This window comes from Sabethes cyaneus, chromosome 2, assembly GCF_943734655.1.
Source record: "Sabethes cyaneus chromosome 2, idSabCyanKW18_F2, whole genome shotgun sequence".
Classification (NCBI taxonomy): Eukaryota; Metazoa; Arthropoda; class Insecta; order Diptera; family Culicidae; genus Sabethes; species Sabethes cyaneus.
In genome coordinates this window covers 26,643,386-26,665,682 of record NC_071354.1, presented here as the reverse complement: position 1 = coordinate 26,665,682, position 22,297 = coordinate 26,643,386, and the positions used below count along the sequence as shown (strand labels likewise).

The 22,297-nt window shown below is 43.2% G+C and overlaps 1 protein-coding gene across 1 annotated transcript; it reads left to right on the top strand.

The window, feature by feature from the left end:
* The first annotated feature begins 1,216 nt into the window (after positions 1 to 1,216).
* LOC128737698 (major prion protein-like) lies at positions 1,217 to 14,774 on the top strand. The gene is made up of 3 exons (XM_053832393.1): positions 1,217 to 1,312; positions 1,376 to 1,577; positions 14,597 to 14,774. Exons 1-3 carry the CDS (start codon positions 1,241 to 1,243, stop codon positions 14,698 to 14,700), a joined length of 378 nt encoding a protein of 125 aa, XP_053688368.1. The 5' UTR covers positions 1,217 to 1,240; the 3' UTR covers positions 14,701 to 14,774.
* Positions 14,775 to 22,297: the final 7,523 nt, after the last annotated feature.

Below are 22,297 nucleotides of genomic sequence, written 5' to 3'. Positions count from 1 at the left end.
TTTGAGTGAAGGAGAGAGGTAAGTTGGATATGAGCTATATAGCCAAAGCTCCTGAGCAAGAGGAAACGCATTAAGATTTTTTGCTTTTTTTTAATTTACCGGTCAATTTTAACGTCAATTGTGTGTGACGCTTGATCGGTTTTTAATGTGAACGCATTCATACCACCGGGGTACAGATTAAAAATGTGCAGATGGAAGAAGGTCATACCAACGGGGGTACACGGTATATACTGGTAAGCATTAGTAATAATTTTCCCCCTAGGATGCAGAAAACAGAGGGTAGGCCCAAAATAGAAACAGGTCGAAAAACTTATGCCGAAGCCCTACGTCGCAAGTAGTGTGCCCTACAGCAGATCACTGTGCGACTACAGCGCACTTTCGGCTTTGTATAAAACTTCTTTGATTTTCTATTAATGTATAAAATATGTAATGTATAAAATTTAGCTTCATTGGGCGTTTTGTTTCGCCTGATCGTAGCTCCGCAACTATCCTGTGCCCGGCCTGTCCCCGCAATTATCCTGGCTCTGCCTGTTTTAAGTATAACTCACAGGTGCCCGTTTTAACCGAGGTTCCCCTGTAGTAAACAAATACGTAATCCCACGTCAAAACACTGCTGATTATGTAAACACGCCAATGAATGGATTCGCATTTCAGTTTTTTTATCAGTTCAGAATGATCCAATAAAATAAACAACTGAAACACTAAAGTGTAAATTACTGGTCACACCCTAAGTATTTTTAAACAAAAAGATGAAATCTAATACCAGATTGAGATGATTAGCACGTCACACAGCCGCCAAAGCGTTTAATTACCGCAGTGGGACTTTCCCGATCGATTCGGAGATCCCACTGCATTATTGCTCTGAGGTGGTGCATGATCGCTTGAGTCATTGTTTGAGTATAGTTTTGGGCATTTTAGACTGGTTTTTTCAACTAATAAGGATAAGGCTCCCTGCGTCACGTTCAAGACCTTGCAAATAAATACGAAACCCGACCGCAGCTAGCCAAAATCACCGAATTTTTAGGAACCTCTATCGCATCCACCGGTTCATAGGTTCAACTGATTAACAACCTAACAGAACAACAAATAATAGACGAGTTCGGTTAAAATCGGTACATGGTTACTTGTTTTTGTACTGATAACGCATCGACGCATATCATCCGGACCGGTTTCCTTGAAGAATTCACCTCAGTTAGGATTCTACATTTGACGGTGTTACATCTGAGTGTGTTCCAAAAAAATGAAGTTCTGTGGTTTACTGCTGTTGTGTTTAATCGTGGGAGCGCTTAGTTCTCCTCTATTGGAGGTTTTGGTAATTTTTGAACGTTGCTAGAAACTAAATTGCCAATTATAGTTGTACTTTTCCGCATAAAAGAGCCGTATCCGGCGTGATACTACCTCGGCACCTGCGGTGAACTTCGGTTTTCCTGTATTTGGATCCGGTGGATCGTGGCCCGGCTTCGGAGGAGGCGGTTTTCCAGCGGCACAGAGTGGAGTTGGTGGTTGGCCTCAGGTCGGCGGGGGTTTTGGTGGTGGCGGTGGTCTTCATGGCCGATTCAACTTTGACGATATGCCGAGTGAGTGTTTGAAAAATATTATAGTTAATTTGATTTGATTTATAGATTAAATAGAAAGTTACGCTGTTGTTTAACCAAAATGCATGCTTAAAAAAGTTCCAGTTCATCACGGGTAAACATACATTGAAAACATTTTGGGTTGAAGGTTATGTAGTCAAACAAGTCGCTGGTTTTTTAGTTCTTGTGAAATGCTTGCTTAACCATAACGAGGCGGTATTTCATGATGGAAAAGTGATTGAGCCAAAAACATCACATCAAGAAGACTTGGAGCGACCTCTTGCGAAAAAAGTGGAAGCTCAAAATAAATATGGTGGTGTGCGCGAATACGGCAATGTATTGCAGAGAAGTGCATTCATATTCATACATCAGATGTATGCAAATTCTTATACGCGGATTATCGTTGGTACATCTTCCAAGTTACTTTGTTTTTATAACGCATTTTCTGAACACAATACTTTCTCCGGATGCCTACATTCAAGCACTGTCCTAATATGAGATAATACCTCGACTCTACCTTCTTGCTTAGCGGCTCCTCAATTAATGACTACGACAAGGAGCTTGAGCTCTAGATCATATTGCCTCACTGTTTTTCATCTGTTTTACTTAACCCAGAATGCCCTTCTTTTTGGTATTTCTTCGGTTTTTATCCAACTCCCCTAGCTTTGATTAGTATCATTCTAGCGTATTTTATTTCTGTCATTAGTCTGTCTGTCTGTAATCTGTCATTAGGTTTTGGTGCTTTAGATTTTGGTAACTACTTTCTGGTTGGTTCATCCTAAAACATTCGTAATCGTAATGACATGACACTTAAATAGGAAGCAATTAAACACCGGATTTTCATTTCAATCTGACTGTTATCAACTGTTGTTTTCGTTTTATAGTCGAGCGGGTCGAGTCGGTCAATCCGGTCACTTAAACCACAATAAAAACCATTTTCTTTATTTTTCATTTATGTTTGGTACCTATGAAGAATTTTAACGTTTTCATGCCTCTGGCTTCGAGCCGGTGAGGTAAAATATCGAACCGAGTTTCCACGGTTTGCCAAAAAGAATAGAAGGTCAAGTTTTGTTAACGGAATGTAGCACTTACATATTTATTCTGGTGCGATGTCCTTTAGGATTTCATCTGCAGATCAATGTTCCGCCAACAAGTTTCTTGCATAGCAGTCTGTCTCCAATTTCTCGAAAGTCCCACACTTTCCAGGTCTAGCTTTTTTTGGTGTAACCATCGGTCACGCTGCGCTCTTCTGCGTCTGGTACAAACCGGACTCGAGGCGAACATGTTTACGGGTCTTGTTGTCCAGCATTCTCACAACATATCCCGCCCATTGTACCTTCCTGCTTTAGCAACTTTCTGGATGCTGGGTTCCACGAAAAGTTGCGCCAGCTCGTGGTTTATCCTTCTCCTACATACACCGTTCTCACATACACCGCCAAAGATGGTCCTAAGCACACGACGTTCAAAAACGGCCAGTGCTTTCAAGTCCCAGCCGAGTATTGTATAAGTCTCGCACCCTTAGAGGACTTCCGATTTTATTAGCGTTTTGTACATGGTACATTTGGCTTCATCCCCGTGAAGCCAACCAGACCTAGGAGTCTTGTGGAATTCGTAGTAAACACGACTTCCGGCACAAATACGTTTGCGTATTTCTCTGCTGCAGTTGTTATCCGACGTCATCAACGACTCGAGGTATACGAATTTGTCCACTACCTGTCGAAGTCCCCTACGTGTTTCAAACGGACTTGATATCCTCACACAGCACTGTACACCATCCATCGTGACCATTATCAGTTTTGTCAGCTTCCCGGGAAAACCGTTTTCGTCCGTAGTTTTCCATAGCTCTTCATCAGCCACGTAGCCAGAGGTGGGGGCCAGGAGTCCTATCTTGGCTCCTAATACATTATATGCATATCTTATTGGTTATAACTATAATATATTATAATACATTTAATGTATTGTGGTTCTAAACGAAAAAATATGCACATAAAACAGTTAAAATCGGAAAGCAGTTCACTGGTGGTGTCCTAAGGTCGAAGAAGCGATTAAACTCAGACGAAAAACCCTACGTAAAATGAAAAAAACACCCCCCGACCACCCACTCGCTGCTGAACGAACTCAAATGTTTCGAGACGCGCGAAATAAATGTCGCTACATTATAAAAGAGGCAAAAAAATCCAGCTGGGAAGAGTTTCTTGATGGAATCGATGCCAGTACCTCCGTTTCTGAAATGTGGAGACGAGTTAACGCACTATCGGGCAAAAGACGCAACGTAGGACTTTCAATAAAATGTAGTGACGGAACAGTTACAGACGAACCAGCCAGTATCGCCAATCTAATGGGAGAGTACTTTAAAGGACTGTCTGCCACAGACAAATACACCGACCATTTTCAAAAAATCAAAAATAAACGCGAAGGCAGCATTATTGTTTTCGAAAACGAACCAATCGAAGTGCTATCAGACTATAACGCCAACTTCAACATGATCGAACTTTTAAGAGCCATCGCAAGTGCCCGAGGAAAATCTACAGGACCAGATGAGGTAGGGTATCCTATGATTAAAAATCTCCCGCTCCCAGGAAGAGCAGGCTTGCTGCGAGCCATCAATAACTGCTGGAAAGACGGAACCTACCCGGACACATGGAGAACCAGCACAATAATCCCGATTCCAAAGCCAGGTAAAGACCTCAACACACCATCAGGGTACAGACCAATTAGTTTAACTAGCTGCGTGGGCAAAATAATGGAAAAAATGATCAACAACAGACTAACAAATATCCTGGAAGAAAGGGATCTATTAGATCAAAGACAATTTGCCTTCAGAAAAGGGCGAGGATGCAGCACATATCTAACATCACTGGGAGATATTCTTGACAGAGCACTGGAAGCTAACCATCATATAGATATCGCGACTCTCGACCTAGAAAAGGCCTACAATCGCGTATGGCGCTACAAAGTACTCAAACAACTTAAAAGCTGGGGATTTAATGGAAGGCTCGGTCAGTTCATCGAAGGTTTTCTCACCGACCGAAAATTCAAAGTTGCTATAGGCGGAACGGAATCAGAAATATTTCAAGAAGAAACTGGGGTACCGCAAGGGTCAGTATTAGCCGTCACACTTTTTCTTATAGCCATGAACGACGTATTCAAGAGTCTGCCTTCAGACATATACATACTGGTGTACGCAGATGATATTGTACTCGTGGCCACCGGGAACAACGCTAAGCGAGTCCGCAGAAAAATTCAAACTGGAATTCGACGAATAGCTAAATGGGCTGACAACTCAGGTTTTGGAATGGCAACAGAGAAATGTGCAGTGACACACGTATGTCATCACCGACACCACCCCTGGAACATACCAGTAACTGTCGATGGAACCAAGGTCCCATACCATAAAACAATCAAAATTATCGGAGTTACCATAGACCGCCAACTAACCTTCCTGCCACATTTCGCTTCGGTCAAGTCAGATATGAAATCTAGGAGTCGACTCATTAAGACCATAGCTCGCAGGCACAATAATGGAAACCGGAGATCGTTACTGCAAGTCGGAGATAGTATTATAACTAGCAAACTATTATACGCGTCAGAACTAACAGCAAGACGCTATGATACTTTGATCAAAACATTAGCACCTGTTTACAACAAAATGGTACGATGCTGTTCTGGGCTGCTTCCCAGCACCCCAGCCATTAGTAGCTGTATAGAAGGAGGAATACTCCCTTTCGACATGGCCGTCGCCAACACAGTCATTCATCGCGCTGTAAGCTACCTGGAAAAAACAATAGGATCCAATGACCCAACTGAAGCTGCTCTTCATCCTATTTTAAGCAAATTCTCGTCCATAAAAATACCACAAATATACGAACTACACAGTGTTTTAGACCGCCGCTGGGACATCGAACCACCCCAAATCGACTGGTCCATAAAAAAACTCATCAAAGCTGGCGATCCACCCAATAAAGTATTAGCCGTATTCAACGAAACCATTAACCGAAAATATAGGCGCCACACTATTATCTACACCGATGGTTCAAAAAATGACGTAGATGTAGGCATAGGCATTTCTAGTCGTAGTGAAGGCATGTTTTTCAGACTACCAAGTGAATGTTCCGTATTCACTGCGGAAGCAGCAGCCATACATACAGCAATCACACAACAAGCGACGAACTCCGACACTCCCGTTCTCATCTGCACTGACTCGGCAAGCGCACTAGCGGCCTTAGAAAAAGGATCTAGAAAACATCCATGGGTTCAAGCGATAGACGGCATACGAAATCGAAGCATCACGTTTTGTTGGATCCCCGGACATTGTGGAATATCAGGGAACGAGGAAGCAGATCGCCTAGCGGCCACCGGTCGAAGAGGTAAAATGTTAGTGGAAAAAGTTCCGGGAACAGATATCAAAAACTCCATAAGGCATCAGTTCCAAAGTGAACTCGTATACGCTTGGGGGAAAGAAAGAACCCTATTCTTGAGGAAAATTAAGAACTTGCCTGATAGATGGAACGACCGTACATCCAGAAGAGAGCAGCAAGTACTCTCCAGAATCCGCACTGGTCATACACTCTTAACACACCAAGAACTATACTCTAACGGCAGCAGGCCAAACTGCCATGTTTGTACCGCACCTCTCACCATGGAACACATCCTAACAAGCTGCCCTATATACCAACATCTTCGAGACCAACACGAAATGTGCTACTCCATTCGGGATACTCTATCCAACGATTCGGCACGCGAGGAACAACTTCTTTGCTTCCTTCGAGAGGCAAACCTATTCGATAAAATTTAACACAAATTGTAACTATAATTCAGAGTGGCGAATGAACTTCCAGGTTTAAAACCACTCTCTAATAAAAATCAATACCAACCAACCAACCAACAGTTAAAATCAAAATTGGGCCCCCGGGCCCCCCCTTCTGGCTACGTGGCTGCTCTTCATGGTTGATAGTACCGTAAGTGGCTTGTAGACGATGAATAGGTGATGCGTAGAGACTTGGTATTAGTGAGAATTTGTCGCAGGCCGTCCACAAAACCGGCTTGATAACTTCCCCCGAATGCAAGAGTATATGGTTCTAGGTGATTAATGAAGGACTCAAAATACACGTTTTTGCAGCAGATTGCAAATCTCTAGGACCTTTCCTTACAAAGTTATCGCTTTTGGCTCGTGAAGTTAAGGAAAAAGAAAGCTTAAATAAGCGATAACTTTGTAAGGAAAGGTCCTAGAGATTTGCAAACTTCTGCGAAAACATGTGTTTTGAGTTTTTCAATAATCGCCTAGAACCATATGTTCTTGCAAAATGCAACCAATATACGCTAAATATGAAAAACTTATTTTAAAAGAATTTCCAAAGAAAATACTCTACAGCTCTGCACTCGATAGAGATAGAAATGTCATTTCCTTAGCATTATTGTTTATCTTTATATTTTCTACAACTTTGCCGAAGAAGCCATGTCTATCTATCTACGAACACAAAAAAAAATAGACGTGTGTCGAGCCTTTCGCGAACACGAAATACATTAAACGTATGCTTGCCGTACTCTTATTTCGGTGTGTGGGGACAAGTGTAACCCATACAAGTTTATAGTACTCGACTTAAGCTTTAAGATGAAGTACGGATTTCATAAATCCACTTGCCCCATTTTACCCCATGGGCTCGTGAAGCTATGGAAATTTGAAGCTTGAATATGCGATAACTCAGCAAGTAAAGGTCCAAGAGATTTGCGGTCTTCTGCAAAAACGTGTATTTTGAGACCTTCGATAATTGCCTAGAACATTGTATTCTTGTAAAATGCAACTAACAAAAGCTAAGTATGAAAAACCAATTTTTAAAGAAGTTTTAAAGAATATGTCATATAGTTCAGCACTCGATAAAGATAGAAATTTTATTTCTTCAGCAAAGTTGCTTGTTTTTATAATATTTACAACTTTGCCGAAGAAACTATGTCTATATTTCCTGACACAAAAAAGTTATTTTTTTATACTTAGTGTCTGCAACCGCAGATCGCTGAATTGCGTGGGTAGCGGCGGGCTGCTTCTGTAATAAATGGTCGTTTCTTCAACTATACCATCATAAACGTGCACAGTCTTCACGAAGGTAGAACCAACAACGAGAAGGAAGCAACGAGAAGATCGTCATTGAGGCCTGCTCAAAATCAGAAGCACTTTCTTTCCCCGCAAAGATATTCACAAAGCCACCTGGAGATCACCTGACCAACGAACTTCGGACCAAATCGACCTTATTCTCTTCGATGTCTTGACTTAGTCAGCTCCAGGCCGTAGTTTCCTCTGCTGTACGAAGAAGTCGTCTCCATTCCACTCGGTCCATGACGGCAATTCGCCAGCCACGTAGTCTACGTAGGGTCGGCAGGTCGCCTTCCACTTGATCGATCCATCTTGCTCGCTGCGCGCCCGCCGTCTCGTTGCAGTCGGATCGTTATTGAGAACTTTTTTAACTGGGCTGTCGTTCGACATCTTTACGACGTGCCCAGCCCGTCGCAGGTGACCACGTTCCGTCTTCCATCTGCACTCCGCCGTATATGGTGCACAAAACTTTTCGTTCAAAAACACTAAGGCCGCGTTGGTCCTCCACGAGCATAGTCCATGCCTCATGGTCGTAAAGGATTACCGGTTTAATCAGCGTCTTGTAGATTGTTAACTTCGTGCGGTGGCGAACTTTGTTCGATCGCAGCTTCCTACGGAGTCCAAAGTAGGCACGATTTCCTGCCATAATGCGTCTTTGTATTTCTCTGCTGATGACGTTTTCTGCGGTAACCAGTGAACCCAGATATACGAACCCTTCTACCACGTCGATTTCATGACCGTCTAAATGAACCCGGGGAGGGCGGTCAGCATTCACTTCTCTAGAACCTCTTCTTTTCATAGCAAGAAACACAAAACTCACACATATTTCTTCCCGCTTGATCATATTCTGCTTTGCTTCAACTGCTAGCCGGAGCTTTACACCTATACATATAAATTCGTTGTTGAACAGCATAGGCATTCTCTCGTGCGATACGTAACTGTGACTGAGCGTAAGAGAATGAATCTCTAAATAAATCGTAAAGTTAAACAAAAACACACATTTAAACTACATGTTTATTTAATTCTTATTAGGCTTTTTACTTTCTAATTAAGAAAATGTCGATTCTCGCGAAGGAAAAATGTAAATTCTGCCAATTTGTTTGCCATCTTCATTCATGAATGTGTGCTAGCTTTTTTCGAAGCTGATGTTTACTCTGGCGGTTAATTCTCTTTCGCTCTCTGGTTCGTTGCATGAAATGCCAGCTGTGAAAGTAGTAAGCAAAATGCTCTCAGCTGAATTTGGTTCACATCGCATAGCAACAGAGACATCGAATATAATAGCGAGAGAAACTCATATGTGAGTTCGGCGTTTCTGATCAAAGTTGAAATTTCTTGTGCTTGAAATCTTATTGAGTTTTTTGCTGCTATGAATTTTTCAACACTGCTCAAGACTGCCCCTGATACTCGAACAACACACATTACTCGATCCATCGTCGCCTTGACCAATCGCGTTAGTTTATCCGGAAATCCGTAGTAGTGCATAATCTGCCATAGCTGATCACGATCGATCGTGTCATACGCCGATTTGAAGTTGATGAATAAATGATGCATGGGCACGTTGTATTCGCGACATTTCTGCAACATTTGCCGAAGCGCGAAAATCTGATCCGTCGTGGCACGGGCACCCATGAATCCCGCTTGATATTGCCCCACGAACTCCTTTGCAAATGGTGATAATCGACGACATAAAAGTTGGGAGAGTACCTTGTAGGCGGCGTTCAACAGTGTGATTGCGCGGTAATTACAACAATCCAACTTGTCGCCCTTTTTGTAGATGGGACACACGATGCCTTCCGTCCACTCCTCCGGTAGTAGCTCCTGGTCCCAAATCTTCACAATGACCCAGTGCAGCGCTCTAGCCAGTGCATCACCACCGTATTTCAGCAGCTCGCCGGGTGGCTGATCAGCCCCAGCCGCTTTATTGTTCTTCAGCCGACCGATCTCTTCTGCTACCTCCTGGAGGTCGGGGGCTGGTATTTTGTCGTCTTCTGCACGTACCCCAAGATCTATTGCCATACCGTCACCTTCATGTTCAGCTACATCGCTGTTAAGGTGCTCGTCATAATACTGCTTCCACCTCTCAATCACCTCACGTTCGTTCGTGAGAAGATTACCGTCTGATTCCCGACACATATCGGCCTGCGGCACATATCCTTTGCACGAACGGTTTAACTTCTCGTAGAGCTTCCGTTTATCGTTAGCACGGTACAGTTCTTCCATCGCCTCGCGATCTCGTTCTTCCTGTTGGCGCTTTTTCCTCCGGAAGGCCGAGTTTTGCCTGTTCCGTGCTTGTTTATATCGCTCCACATTCGCCCTCGTACGGTGTTATTCTTTTCGATGGCCGGTTTTTATCGAACATCACCAACGTACCCACCCTACGCCTAAGGGGTGCGATCATCGACTCGGATCATTACCTAGTAGCAGTACATGTGCGCTCAAAACTATCGACGGTTTATACCTCGCGACAAAGCCGCCCTCTTCGATTAAGCATTCGGCAATTAAACAACCCGCCAGTTGTCGAAAACTACGCGCGTCTATTGAATGAAACTCTTCCATCCTTTATGGAGCTAGGTCAAGTGTTTCGACCCTCGAAGACGAATGTAGCAGAATATAAGCGGCCGTCAATGAGGTCGCAACCGCGGTGCTAGGAGAAGTGAATGCACGAAATGATTGGTTTGACGGAAAATGTCAACAAGCGATGGGAAGGAAAAGAAGAGCCTGGAAAAATTATCTAAGCATTGCCACGAGGGAGAATTTGGCCAAGCATCGACGAACGCCGAATGAGTTCACCACGATCCTGAAGAGGTAAAAGCGCCAGAAGGAGGATAGAGGTCATGAAGAGCCAGAACAACTGTTCCAGACCAGGCTATTGAGGTTCTGTGAGGTTCGCAAGTTCTATGAGAAGGTAAACCAATCTAGTAAAGGATGCACTCTGAAGCCTGATATATGTAGGGACTGTGGTATCATGATATGAATCATATTGAAGGCTGAAGTATGTAATAGGATGTTTACTCTATATTCACTGGGGTCACCTGCAGCGTGTACTGGTTGACAGACGAGGGAAAAGTAACCTTGGGATGGTTGAGGCAATCATCGTTGGAATTAAAACGGTGGCTAGAAGGATTACAAATCAGTGCATCGTAAACTAAATATATTGTAGGAAGAGGCTCCAGAGAAAATAACGTTTGCCTTCCACGGTCAGTGACTAGAAGTCACTAGTAGTTTTTGATGAATTCGTATATTTGGGATCTCTGGTCACCGCCGACAATAATACTAGTACAGAGATACAACGACGTATGCAAGCTGAATGTCGTGTGTACAAACGGATAACGGAGAGTGGCGTAGGTGTCGCAAGCAATACTCGGAGAGATTCCCTTCGTTCGCCTGGCGAAAATTGGGAGACTACGATGGGCCGGCTGCGTCGCAAGAATGCCGAATGACTGTGCAGTAAAATCCATTCCCTTCAAGAACCCCACCGGCATGCCGCGGCACCAGAAATAGAAGGGCTCAACGTGCTGGATGGCACGACCTGGTTGAAGCCAACTTCCGTGTGGACAACTATTACTGGAAACTTGGTGCTTGGAATGTCAGGACTCCACTTGAACCAGCACGCGCGGGTATCCTGGCAAGAGAGTTGCAGAAGATAAAAGTCGAGGTTGTTCGTATGAATATCCCCCTTAATCTAAAACTGTCAAAAATTCATTGCTGCTGTCATTGCTTAGTGCGGTGGCCGAAGACGGGAGTAGTAGATCCTATTGCGGGCACGACATTCAAGTATCACATCTACTACAGTGGCGGCGATAAAGCAGAGCATGGAGTCGGATTCGTATTACATGGAAAATGAAGCGAGTCATTAGGTGGAGACCCATTAATGACCGTCTATGCGTGTTGAGAATTAAGGGCAAATTCTTTAACTACAGTCTGATAAATGTGTACGTACCGACGAACGACAAACCCGATGACGTAAAAAAGGCGTTCTATGATCTTCTCGACAGGACGTATGGAGAGTGCCCAAGATATGACATAAAGATAGTCATCGGGGATACGAATGCACAGGTTGGACGTGAAGAGTTCTTTCGTCCCGTTATTGGTAGAGAAAGCCTCCATCCTACTCCGTTAACTCGGACCATTATCTCGTAGTAAGCTAGATCCGTGCCCGGTTGTCCAGCGTATTCAAATCGAAGCCAACGAGGAAGATACAAGTAATCATTCGGCGGTTACCAGCGGAGGGAGTTGCTGCAGAGTACTCTCGGAAGACTGATGAGCGGATCGGTGAACATCTCGGAGAGAACCTGAATGAACAGTAGAGACACATCCACGACGCGATCAGTACTACAGCGCGGGAAATGGTGGGTACTACTGCTGCAGCCACTTCCAGTGAGTGGTTTGACGCAAAGTGCCAGCACGTGACTGATGAGAAGAATCGAGCCAGAAGTCACATTTTGGCTGCAACTGTGATACGCCAGAGCAGAGAGAGATACCGAGATGCTAGAGCTGCCGAAAAGAGACTTCACCGTCGTAAGAAACGTCAGCACTGGGATCACGTTCTTGCGGAGGCGGAGAATTGCTTCGATATTTCGATGCATTGTTGAATGGTGAACAAGATGGAACGGTCAATAGAAACCGGATAACGATTGATGATGATGAACAAGCTATGGATCCACCAACTTTGGACGAGGTTATGAAAGCAGCGAGAGAGCTGAAAAATGGCAAAGTAACTGGAAAGGACGGCATTTCCGCCGAGGTTTTGAAAGTTGAAAGTCATGTTATGCTAAAGGTATGAACTGAGGAGGAATTACCTACAGACTGGCTGGAATCATATGCCCAATTTACAAAAAGGGTCATCGACTCGAATGCAGCAATTATCGAGGTATTACTCTCCTCAATTCTGCATATAAAATTCTCTCCCGCATCCTGTTTCTCAGACTGAGGCCGTTGCAGGAAACCTTTGTTGGCGAATACCAGTGCGGTTTTCGAGAGGGACGCTCCACGACGAACCAAATGTTCACCTTGCGACAGATCCTCGATAAATTCCCGGAAGTCAACTTGCAGACTCATCATTTGTTTATAGACTTCAAGGCGGCGTACGATTCAGTTAAACGAAACGAGTTCTGGCAGATTATGCTTGAACATGGTTTTCCAACAAAACTGATTAGTCTGATACGTACTAGCCTTGATGGTTCAAAATCAAGCGTCAGGATAGCGGGTGAGACATCGGACTCGTTTGTGACGTTAGGTGGTTTGAAGCAAGGTGACGGATTACCGAGTTTGCTGTTCAACATTGCATTGGAAGGTGCTATTCGAAGGGCCGGCGTGCAGAGAAGCGGTACCATCATCACGAAATCTCATATGCTTCTAGGGTTCGCGGACGACATCGATATCATCGGTGTTAATCGTAGAGCTGTGGAAGAAGCGTACACGCATCTTAAGAAGGAAACTGCGAGAATAGGGCTTGTCATACATTCTACCAAAACAAAGTATATGGTGGCTGGTAGAGAGCGTGGAGCCCTTCGGGTGTTGGAACTGCGGTGGTTATGGAGATACTTTTGAAGTGATCGACGAATTTGTTTACCTTGATACGTTAGTGATATGTGACAACGATGTGAGCCGTGAAGTAAAAAGCCGGATAGCGGCTGCCAACAGGGCCTTCTACGGATTACGTAGCCAGCTGAGGTCCCGTAGCCTACAACTCTGTACAAAACTCGCGCTCTATAAGACGCAAATTCTCTCGGTGGTACTCTACGGCCACGAAGCGTGGACGTTGAAAGAGAGCGACCGACGAGCTCTTGGCGTTTTCGAGCTTAAGATCCTGCGATCAATTCTTGGCGGCGTATTATACGAAGGAGTGTGGCACAGGCGCATGAATCATGAAATATACCAAGTGTACAAAGATGCGGATATTGTGAAGCGATTAAAATACGGCAGGCTACAAAGGGCTGGCCATGTAGCAAGGATGCCGGATGAGAGACCAGCGAAAACAGTATTTAGCAGAGAACCCGACAGAGGCCGACGACTTCGAGGCAGATCCAGTACCCGTTGGATGAGCGCTGTTGACGAGGATGCTAGAACAGCGGGTGTTAGGAACGACTGGAGAGTGGCAGCCCAAGACCGAGTAATGTGGAGACGGCTCCTGAATTCGGCATGGATTCGATAAGCGGATTGTCGCCGAAAAAGTAAAGTACAGTATTAACAACGAGTTTTGGTAGAGTACAGTATACGTAACGTATCACTAATCACGCGCAGAATTATGGTAGCGGTTGCGTAAATTTGCCAGATTATCAGTACCAATTCTACGCGGGCCTTAACTGCAGGCCATTCCATTGAACATTTGGTGTGACTAGGAAGGTTAAAGAGGGTCGGACACATTGTGAGGATACCTTACCTTGTACCGACTAGTGCGGTACAGTTAGATCTTTTTAGTATCGTGTAATGTATGAGCTGACACTCGATCAGCGAAAGGAAGGATAAAAAAGAATTGCCTTAGATTTATTCAATACTCTCGGGTCTTGCTGCAGGGATCATGATCACTGATCCGTGGATTGTTGAATGAAGCTAATTTGTCTACTTTTGATTTCTATCCCTGCATGAAAAAAGTGTTTTCTAAAAATTAAAATCTGTGAATGAAGCAAAGCAAACTGAACTGTAAGGTGTGTTTGCCAGGGACATTCGCTACTACACGCTTTCTCAACTTGTTTAACATACTTAGCAAAATTATAAAACCACTTTTACTTCATAAACCTTCCCAGTCCGCCTAACACTGGTTGATAAATAAAAGCTGTAATTGAGCTAGACTGTTTCCAAAATTAATACATGCATATTTATTATACTTTCACTTTAAATTTGTTTAATCAGTGTAATTTATTTGACACGGCTCATTTCACTCGGAATTGCTCGGAATAGTAAATATCGGTTTTTTTGCTACTCTTTTTTCCAGACGTTGAAGGAGGCCAAGTCACAAGCGGGGTAAGTTGCACATACTCCGAAGGTGGAAAGCAAAAATGCACCCACCACCAACATCACGAACGCAAGAAGAACTAACTTTGGGAGGATAAATGCTATGCTCATCTGTACCAAATCGTTTGCTGAGTAGGTGATAATCGTGATTAATAAATTGTTCCCCAGAATAAACAGTAGTTCTATTTACCATCCTCACCGGAATTAAACTCAACCTTACGTAATCAAAATAATCATACAAATATCCCATCAATTTGCAATTCAACAAAAAAACAAAGCGATTACACAACACATCGAATTCCGTAATTCGTGAACTTTGCCAACTCACATACATAGGTAGGTACGATCAGCTCTTGTAGCCGGATGGCCTTGCATACATCATCGGGGCCGGTGAGGCACCCGCAGAGGAAGAAACCGATCACCACGACTGATCTGCCTGGTGGGCTTCCGTCGACCGTTGCCAATGCGATCGCTGGCAGATCTCTGGCAACGGTCCCGCAGGTAATTTTTGCACGCGTGATTAGCTGCAATACGCCACAGCCACAGCCAGCCACACATCTTGTTGCGGGCTGAACGGCCGCATTCTGGAAGCGTTGCGTTGTTGAGGCCACAACATAGTGGTGCAATAATTTTCGGTTCATATATACCTAGATGTTCACTTTTCGCGTATGCATATACAATATCGGAGTTCAGCAGATATTCGGATGCGGGCTGAAACAGTTATCTGCGGCCGGGAAACTACCAGAGATACCAGTTACTGTAAGCTGTCAGCGCTGCCTGGCGCGATATCAGACCAGTATGAATATTTAAAAAAATATCGTCGAATGATATTGTTTCTTTTTATGGTTGTCTGAATAAATTGGAGGTTGCCTTTTCGGGAGAAAGAAACTAGTTACAGCTGGATTTTTCGCGTAAGAGTGAAGCTGGTTTGTTATTTGTTTTTGTCGCCTGTCTCCGCTCGAAATTTAAATGTAAAAGGAGGTAACTTAATCAGATTCGACCATTTTTTGCATAGTTTTTGTTTTCTGGATTTTTGGTTGGTTGGAATTTTAATTATGCACTTTTGTTCCTGCTAACACCTCTTTTCCAGTCCCAGTTAATCTTAGTTTGAATAAAATAATAGCATTTGTAAACAAAAATCTAAACAGAAGTCAGCGGCTGCACAATCGCAAGCCATTCTGACTGTAATTTTCTACCATTATTGGGTTTATATGGAATACTACAACCTACTTGCTTGGAATGCAAAAAAAAAAATCTTTTGAGTCCGTTGATCTCCTGTCGGAGTGATGCATGTGCAACAGATCGTATCGGTTGACTGTAAGAATCCTTGCCGAGCCAGATTCAAGCCGAGATTATACAAGATCAGCTGCCTAACTCTACTGCACTGCCCGAGAAGCAAGCTATCTGTTCTCAGCTTGTAATATTTATTATAGAATGATACGCCGTGCTCGCTACGTTAGTATTGAGGGCATAATTAATTAGAACTATCGTATTTAAAATATCATCAATTCAATTGATTTGTTGTGATTTGAAGTTAGGAAAAACCAGGCTATAAAGTATTTTACCTCAATTAGCATAGCAAAAAAAGAATTTGTCATCATTTGGCTACGAAAATAAAACAACGGAATTCATGAAAAATATTATGGAAATGCGTGCCTAGAATAAACAACCGAGCGAAATTGCTGTTTTTCATAATTTGTATAAATAACGGCACGAGGATCAACATACAATGTGCGATTCAAACCGGTGACAATGCTTAAGCTAAACTAATGAAAGACAGTGGGCCAGAGAATAACGATTTCAGTCAAAAAAGAGAGAAACAGACGACTAAAATCTAATGTCACACACACACACACACACACACACACACACACACACACACACACACACACACACACACACACACACACACACACACACACACACACACACACACACACACACACACACACACACACACACACACACACACACACACACACACACACACACACACACACACACACACACACACACACACACACACACACACACACACACACACACACACACACACACACACACACACACACACACACACACACACACACACACACACACACACACACACACACACACACACACACACACACACACACACACACACACACACACACACACACACACACACACACACACACACACACACACACACACACACACACACACACACACACACCCTTGCTTGTTCAATAGCAAATTTTGGAAATACAGTGGACTCTCGGAAAAGTTAACTCTCTGAAAAGTTTATTAATCAAAAAAGTTAAGCGAATATTAGCTCTCATGCAATACTCTAAAAAGTTAATTTTTGGCTTTGTTTTGCTTTTCTGAGAGTTTGAATTTATTGGTTGTCCAAAGCGTTCATTCACACAGCTGTGTTTTCCTTCTATCCCTTTAAGCACGGAGGGTTAATAAATGTTTGCTTAATTTAGTAACCTACACAATTGTGTAGGTTCGGCCTTATCTTATACCATTGCACTATGGGCAAAAGCGAGCCGAAAAAACGGATGAAATTAAGATATGGCCTGCAGGCTGATAAAATGTAGGTGATCTTATGTAAAATTTTCCAGAGAATCGCATGGTGCCCACCGCTTTCCTGTTTGTCATCGGGAAGTGCCCCATTTTCCTCATTTTCCCCTATTTTTAACATTTTTTACCCTTTTTGGACTATACCAAGCCAGGCTTTGAAAAAACAAAACATGAAAACCTAAATATTTTGTGTCAAGAAGTCCACAGAATTGAATAGGGTTGACTCCGTTTAGTTTAGAGCGAGATCATCGCATCGATGCTCATAGGCTTCAGCTTCTGAAGCAGCGGAACGGTCGTTACGTAGCTATGCAAATACACGCAACTTTTTGCAAGTTAAGTTTTTACTAACCTTAATACAACAGATTACCGGAATTACCAGATTGGCTTAAAAACATTCAAATGTTGATCCAAGAATTTGTCTTAGAAAATCCCGTAGTTGAGTACATCAGTGATCAGAAAATGAGATGTCAGCAACAGATTTCGTTTTATTTCATCTGCGATCTAGAGTATCTCCGGGAAAATGGATCCGGGAAAATTTGCCAATATATTTTTTCATTGAAGGTCAATCTAAGGTGGTTATTTGAAAACAACTTGTATAAAAATCGGTCAAAAAATAGTAAAAATAGAGCCAAAAGTGTAACGGCAAGTACACTAATTTTTGAAGTCCCGGCGGGAACATAAAGGTTAAAGTAGGTATTCAATAAGGCCGAATCTACACAATTGTGTAGGTATGAAAAGCAATGTGCATAAGTAAGTTGTACAAATTATTTCCCGTGACTTTTAATTACATCAATTAGAAATACTTATTACCAATATTTTTTTATGTAAGCAATTTCGAAATACGTATCCAATAAGAAAATACGACAAATACGAAAATACGAAAATACGATTAACTACAGGGGGGCCTGTAGCCGCAAGGTTACCGAGTCTGCCTTGACAAGCGAGTGGTCGTGGGTTCGAATCTTAGTAGAATCAGGCCATTCGATGTTAAGTGACTTTAGCATGGGTTTATTCTCAGGCCCCTCCACATCCTTCCTACTGCATTCTGCATTTACTAACAATGAAAGCCTCTTGCCAGGGTAAGTTATAAGAGTGGTACTTGCTTGAGGTGCGAATGAAGCCTCTTGTTCAAGGGCAAATTATAGCTTGTTCCGCTTCCTGGTTCTAGGAACGAGATTGGCAATGCATAAGTAGTAAGGAACACATACATACACACATACACACCCTCACTCTGTGCTGAACTCTGCTTTACCGACCATGAAGCCTTTAGCCGGGACTGGTTATAAGAATGATACTTGCTCCAGGTGCGAATGAAGCCTCTTGTCCAAGGACAAATTGTAACTAGTCTCCGCACTTCCTGGCTCTAGAGCTAGATTGGTTGAGAAGTAGTAAGAAGCGTAGAGGGAAAAAAGGGGTGAAAACACACCGACACTTTAAGCACGGATAATAAGCAGCAGTTCGCTCACTCTATAGCGGTACTGCAATAACAACGAAGTGCGGAACAACACCTGGATAAGCTCACAATAGATCAAAATGGTGGTCGTAGTGATAATATCCACACACACACACAAAAAACCTTAAACTAAACTGGATTAAATTAAACTAAATTATTGCAGTTTTACGCTGCAGTGAATCGCATTCGTGGTTTTAGTGTTGCTACGAACCCCGTGTTATTAAAAGATCCGCATCGTCCGAACAGGCAAATCGTTAAAAACCGGAAGGATAAGAAGGAGCAAAGTTAATCAGAAAATAGGGCAGAAGAAGCGTGAGCCTCGGCGAGACAAGAGTAAAGGTGATGTTTTAGTTGTCGAAGCAAACGCGAGCGTTTCGTATGCAGCAATCCTCCGGAAAGCTCGAAAAGCTCCACAGCAGAAGTGGCTCGGCGAAAAAAATTGTGAAGACCAGGCGGACCCAAAACGGAGAGATGCTCTTTGTGATACAAAAGCACACGGAAAGAAATTTGATTCCGATGCCATGAATGGAATCATAAAATCATGAAATGTGAGTTCATGTCAAATCGTGACTGAACTGCCATATTAGACAGCACAAAATCATGAATAATAGTTCATGATTTTGCGTTGTGTTGTACTGCAAGAAGCTCGTGATATCATGATTTTTATTCATGGTATATTTTCATAAACCATGAGCTAGAAACCGGGAATCATGAGTCATTTTGCTCGTTTTGGAGATCAAATTTCTACCCGTGCACTCGTCAATCAAAAGCGCAGTCGGACGGTACGCACTAGGAGATAATCGCTAAGTCGCTGGGGAATGAAAGAGTTTTCTCAAGAAACCGTGATCGAGTACAGGGATCTGAATGAGATCACGACAAAAAAGGAGCTTACAAGTACGTTGATAGCACAGTACGAACGTGACGTGCCATTAGCAATCCGGCTGAGGAAGGCCCAAGCAACAATTTGGGTTTTATTACACTCTTATGATGGCATTTAAGACCAAAATTGGCCTTTAAAACCACCATAAGAGTACAATAAAACTCACATTGTTGCTTGGGGGCCTACGGTGGAACGCAGATAGCGGCGATTTGTCTCTCGGCGATAGCAGCGCTAAGGCTACTAAAGAATTAGCAATAATTGCAGAGCAGACCTGAATTCCTCCCGGTAACAAAAACTGGGCAGTTGATTAAGCATCAATGGCTGCGATTCACGTGAAGCGCAAGTTTCCCATCGAGGAAGTGGTTTCCAGTTCGCATGCAAGTTTCGTGATTGTCAAAATCAACGTGTTCTTCGTATGCAGCTGCTATGCACCCCCAAGATGAAGCACAGATCGGTTTCACCACATGCTGGACGCACTGACCAAGAAACTGATCGGGCTCATTGGGCTGTGGAGTGGGGTAGCAGATGTACTAACGTCAGAAGGTATTGTTTGTTGGCAGTCCTAGCTAAGCTGGAAGTTGCACTATTCATCGAAGGTTCCTTAGCACTTCTCGTAAGGACGGTCAGGAAACCATTATTAATGTCATTTTTGGCACTCCATCGCTAATACCAAACATGAATTGAAGGGTCTGTGAAGGGTATGCCCATAGCGATCACCAGGCGGTTAACCATAGCATTATCATCATTAACCATAACATCAGCTAGTCGAATGCGGCTATATTCCTACAAAGAGCTAGAGTCCACGAGCGTCGAGGAATTCTGGGTTGATGACGTAGGATTGATCCAGAATGCAAACGAGTTGACGGATGCGTTGGCGATGGCTTGTGATGTTACCATGTCCAGAAAACTGGAGCTGAGAAACGAGCAGTGCTCAGCTTATTGGTGGAATGAGACCCCTAAGGCAAACTTTGTGCTAGTAGTCTCAGCAGGGCCAGAAGACACATTCAGAGAGCCAGAACTACAGCGAATCGAGAAGAGCGTAGCTTGTTGTTTAGCACAGACCAGAAGTGGAAGTCCGAACGATTCGGCGATCAAAACTGGTAACAGAGTCTTTTTTGTTTCTATTTTTCTTTGGGAAGGTTTTCGCATAGAAGCGAATAACAGCAATATAAGCAGAACGCTCGCTGCCAATCGCATAGCAGCTTTCACATGTTTTCGTGTGCATTCGTATGCGTTCGTGTGTTTTCGTGGAAAAAAGCGACTCGCTACCGCCAGGTTCGTTAGTATCTGTAGAAAGTAGTATGTACGTGTTTGGATTTCTACTTCCACTTCTGTACTGTGACGAAATGCTAATGCAAAAAAGCTAATAGATTATAGCGGTGGACGTCAAGCAACAAAAAGCATAATCAATTTTATTGCTGCTTCCAGCAGAGCATGATATTATTGTTTGAATTTATGCTGACTCTTAAAGAAGTTATAGAAGCCTCCTGAAAAGTTAACCTGTAGCGGTCATAAAAAAGTTCAAGTAGAGGTCATAGTTTTAAGTGCAATTTTTTGAAATTGGTCATGAAAATCAATAGAGGAATGTATAAAATAAAACTTAAATTGCTGCTTGAATGGTTCACAGTACAAAATAGTGCGTTCCGGCTCATGGCCGTAATAGTATGCAGTGCGTACAGAACCATTTCATCGGAGAAAGTATGTATTATCGTCGAGATACTTCCCATCTGGATCGTCCTGTAGGAAACTATAGACGAAAACACATCAGAGGAATTCGGAAGCTGGTGAGAGAGGAATCGTTGGCTAAACGAGAGCAAGTTTGCGCTAGAACCCAGATCAGTAGATGGACTTTTAGGTCATACCGGTTACAGTGATCTGGTTGAACAGGAACCAATGGGCAAGTAAACTTCCACTAGACGCAGTTTCTGTCAGGGCACGGTTGTTTCAGGCTATACCTGCACAAGTTCGGACATGCAACGACACCTGTCTGTCCAGAATGTGGAGAAGTAGAAGAAACAGAGCAGCACGTTGTCTTCGATAGCCCGAGATTTGCCGCGGTTCCAAGCAGGATGCCACCCTTGACCGTGGATAATGTAGTAAACGAAATACGTACTTAAAGTCGTTGTTTTGTTTTTTATTCCTTTTCCTTCATGTTTTTACATTGCTTTTCAGCCAACGAGGAAGCGCGGAAACTAGCTAAAATTTTCCCATGAACAAGAGGTATCATTACGCTCCTCGAGTCAGTACCACTCTTCTAACTTGTTCTGGTAAGATGGCTTCATTGCACATGCAGAACTCAATACCGTTTGATGACTTTATTGCGTTTTGCTGCGTAAAACGTCTACCTATCGATGCAGTTGAATATGTCCGTAGTGTTTAACCGTTATGTGTGCGACAAAAAAAACACCTTTAGCAGGGCGACAAGGGTACCCGGGTACCCAAAATTGATATTGTTATAACATCAACAATTTTAAACCGATTTTGATGAAATAGGTGTCATTTGATTCGTTAATTTATCTAGTTTTGAATTATGTGGCCATTTGGCCTTTAAAAGATTTACGGGGCCCAAAAATCCGGAATTCCGACAGAGTGTCCGCTGTGAGGTAGGGACCCGTTTGTATTGCAGGAAAATCAGTCATGCGGGTATAAAAACTCTAAAAATTCATACAATGAACTATTTCATATAATGAGATGAATCAGGTTGGCCATTCCAGAGTAGGTTCCTGTGGGGTCATGGGTGGCCAGTCTAGAATTGGAGGTAAAACCTAGCAATATGGGTA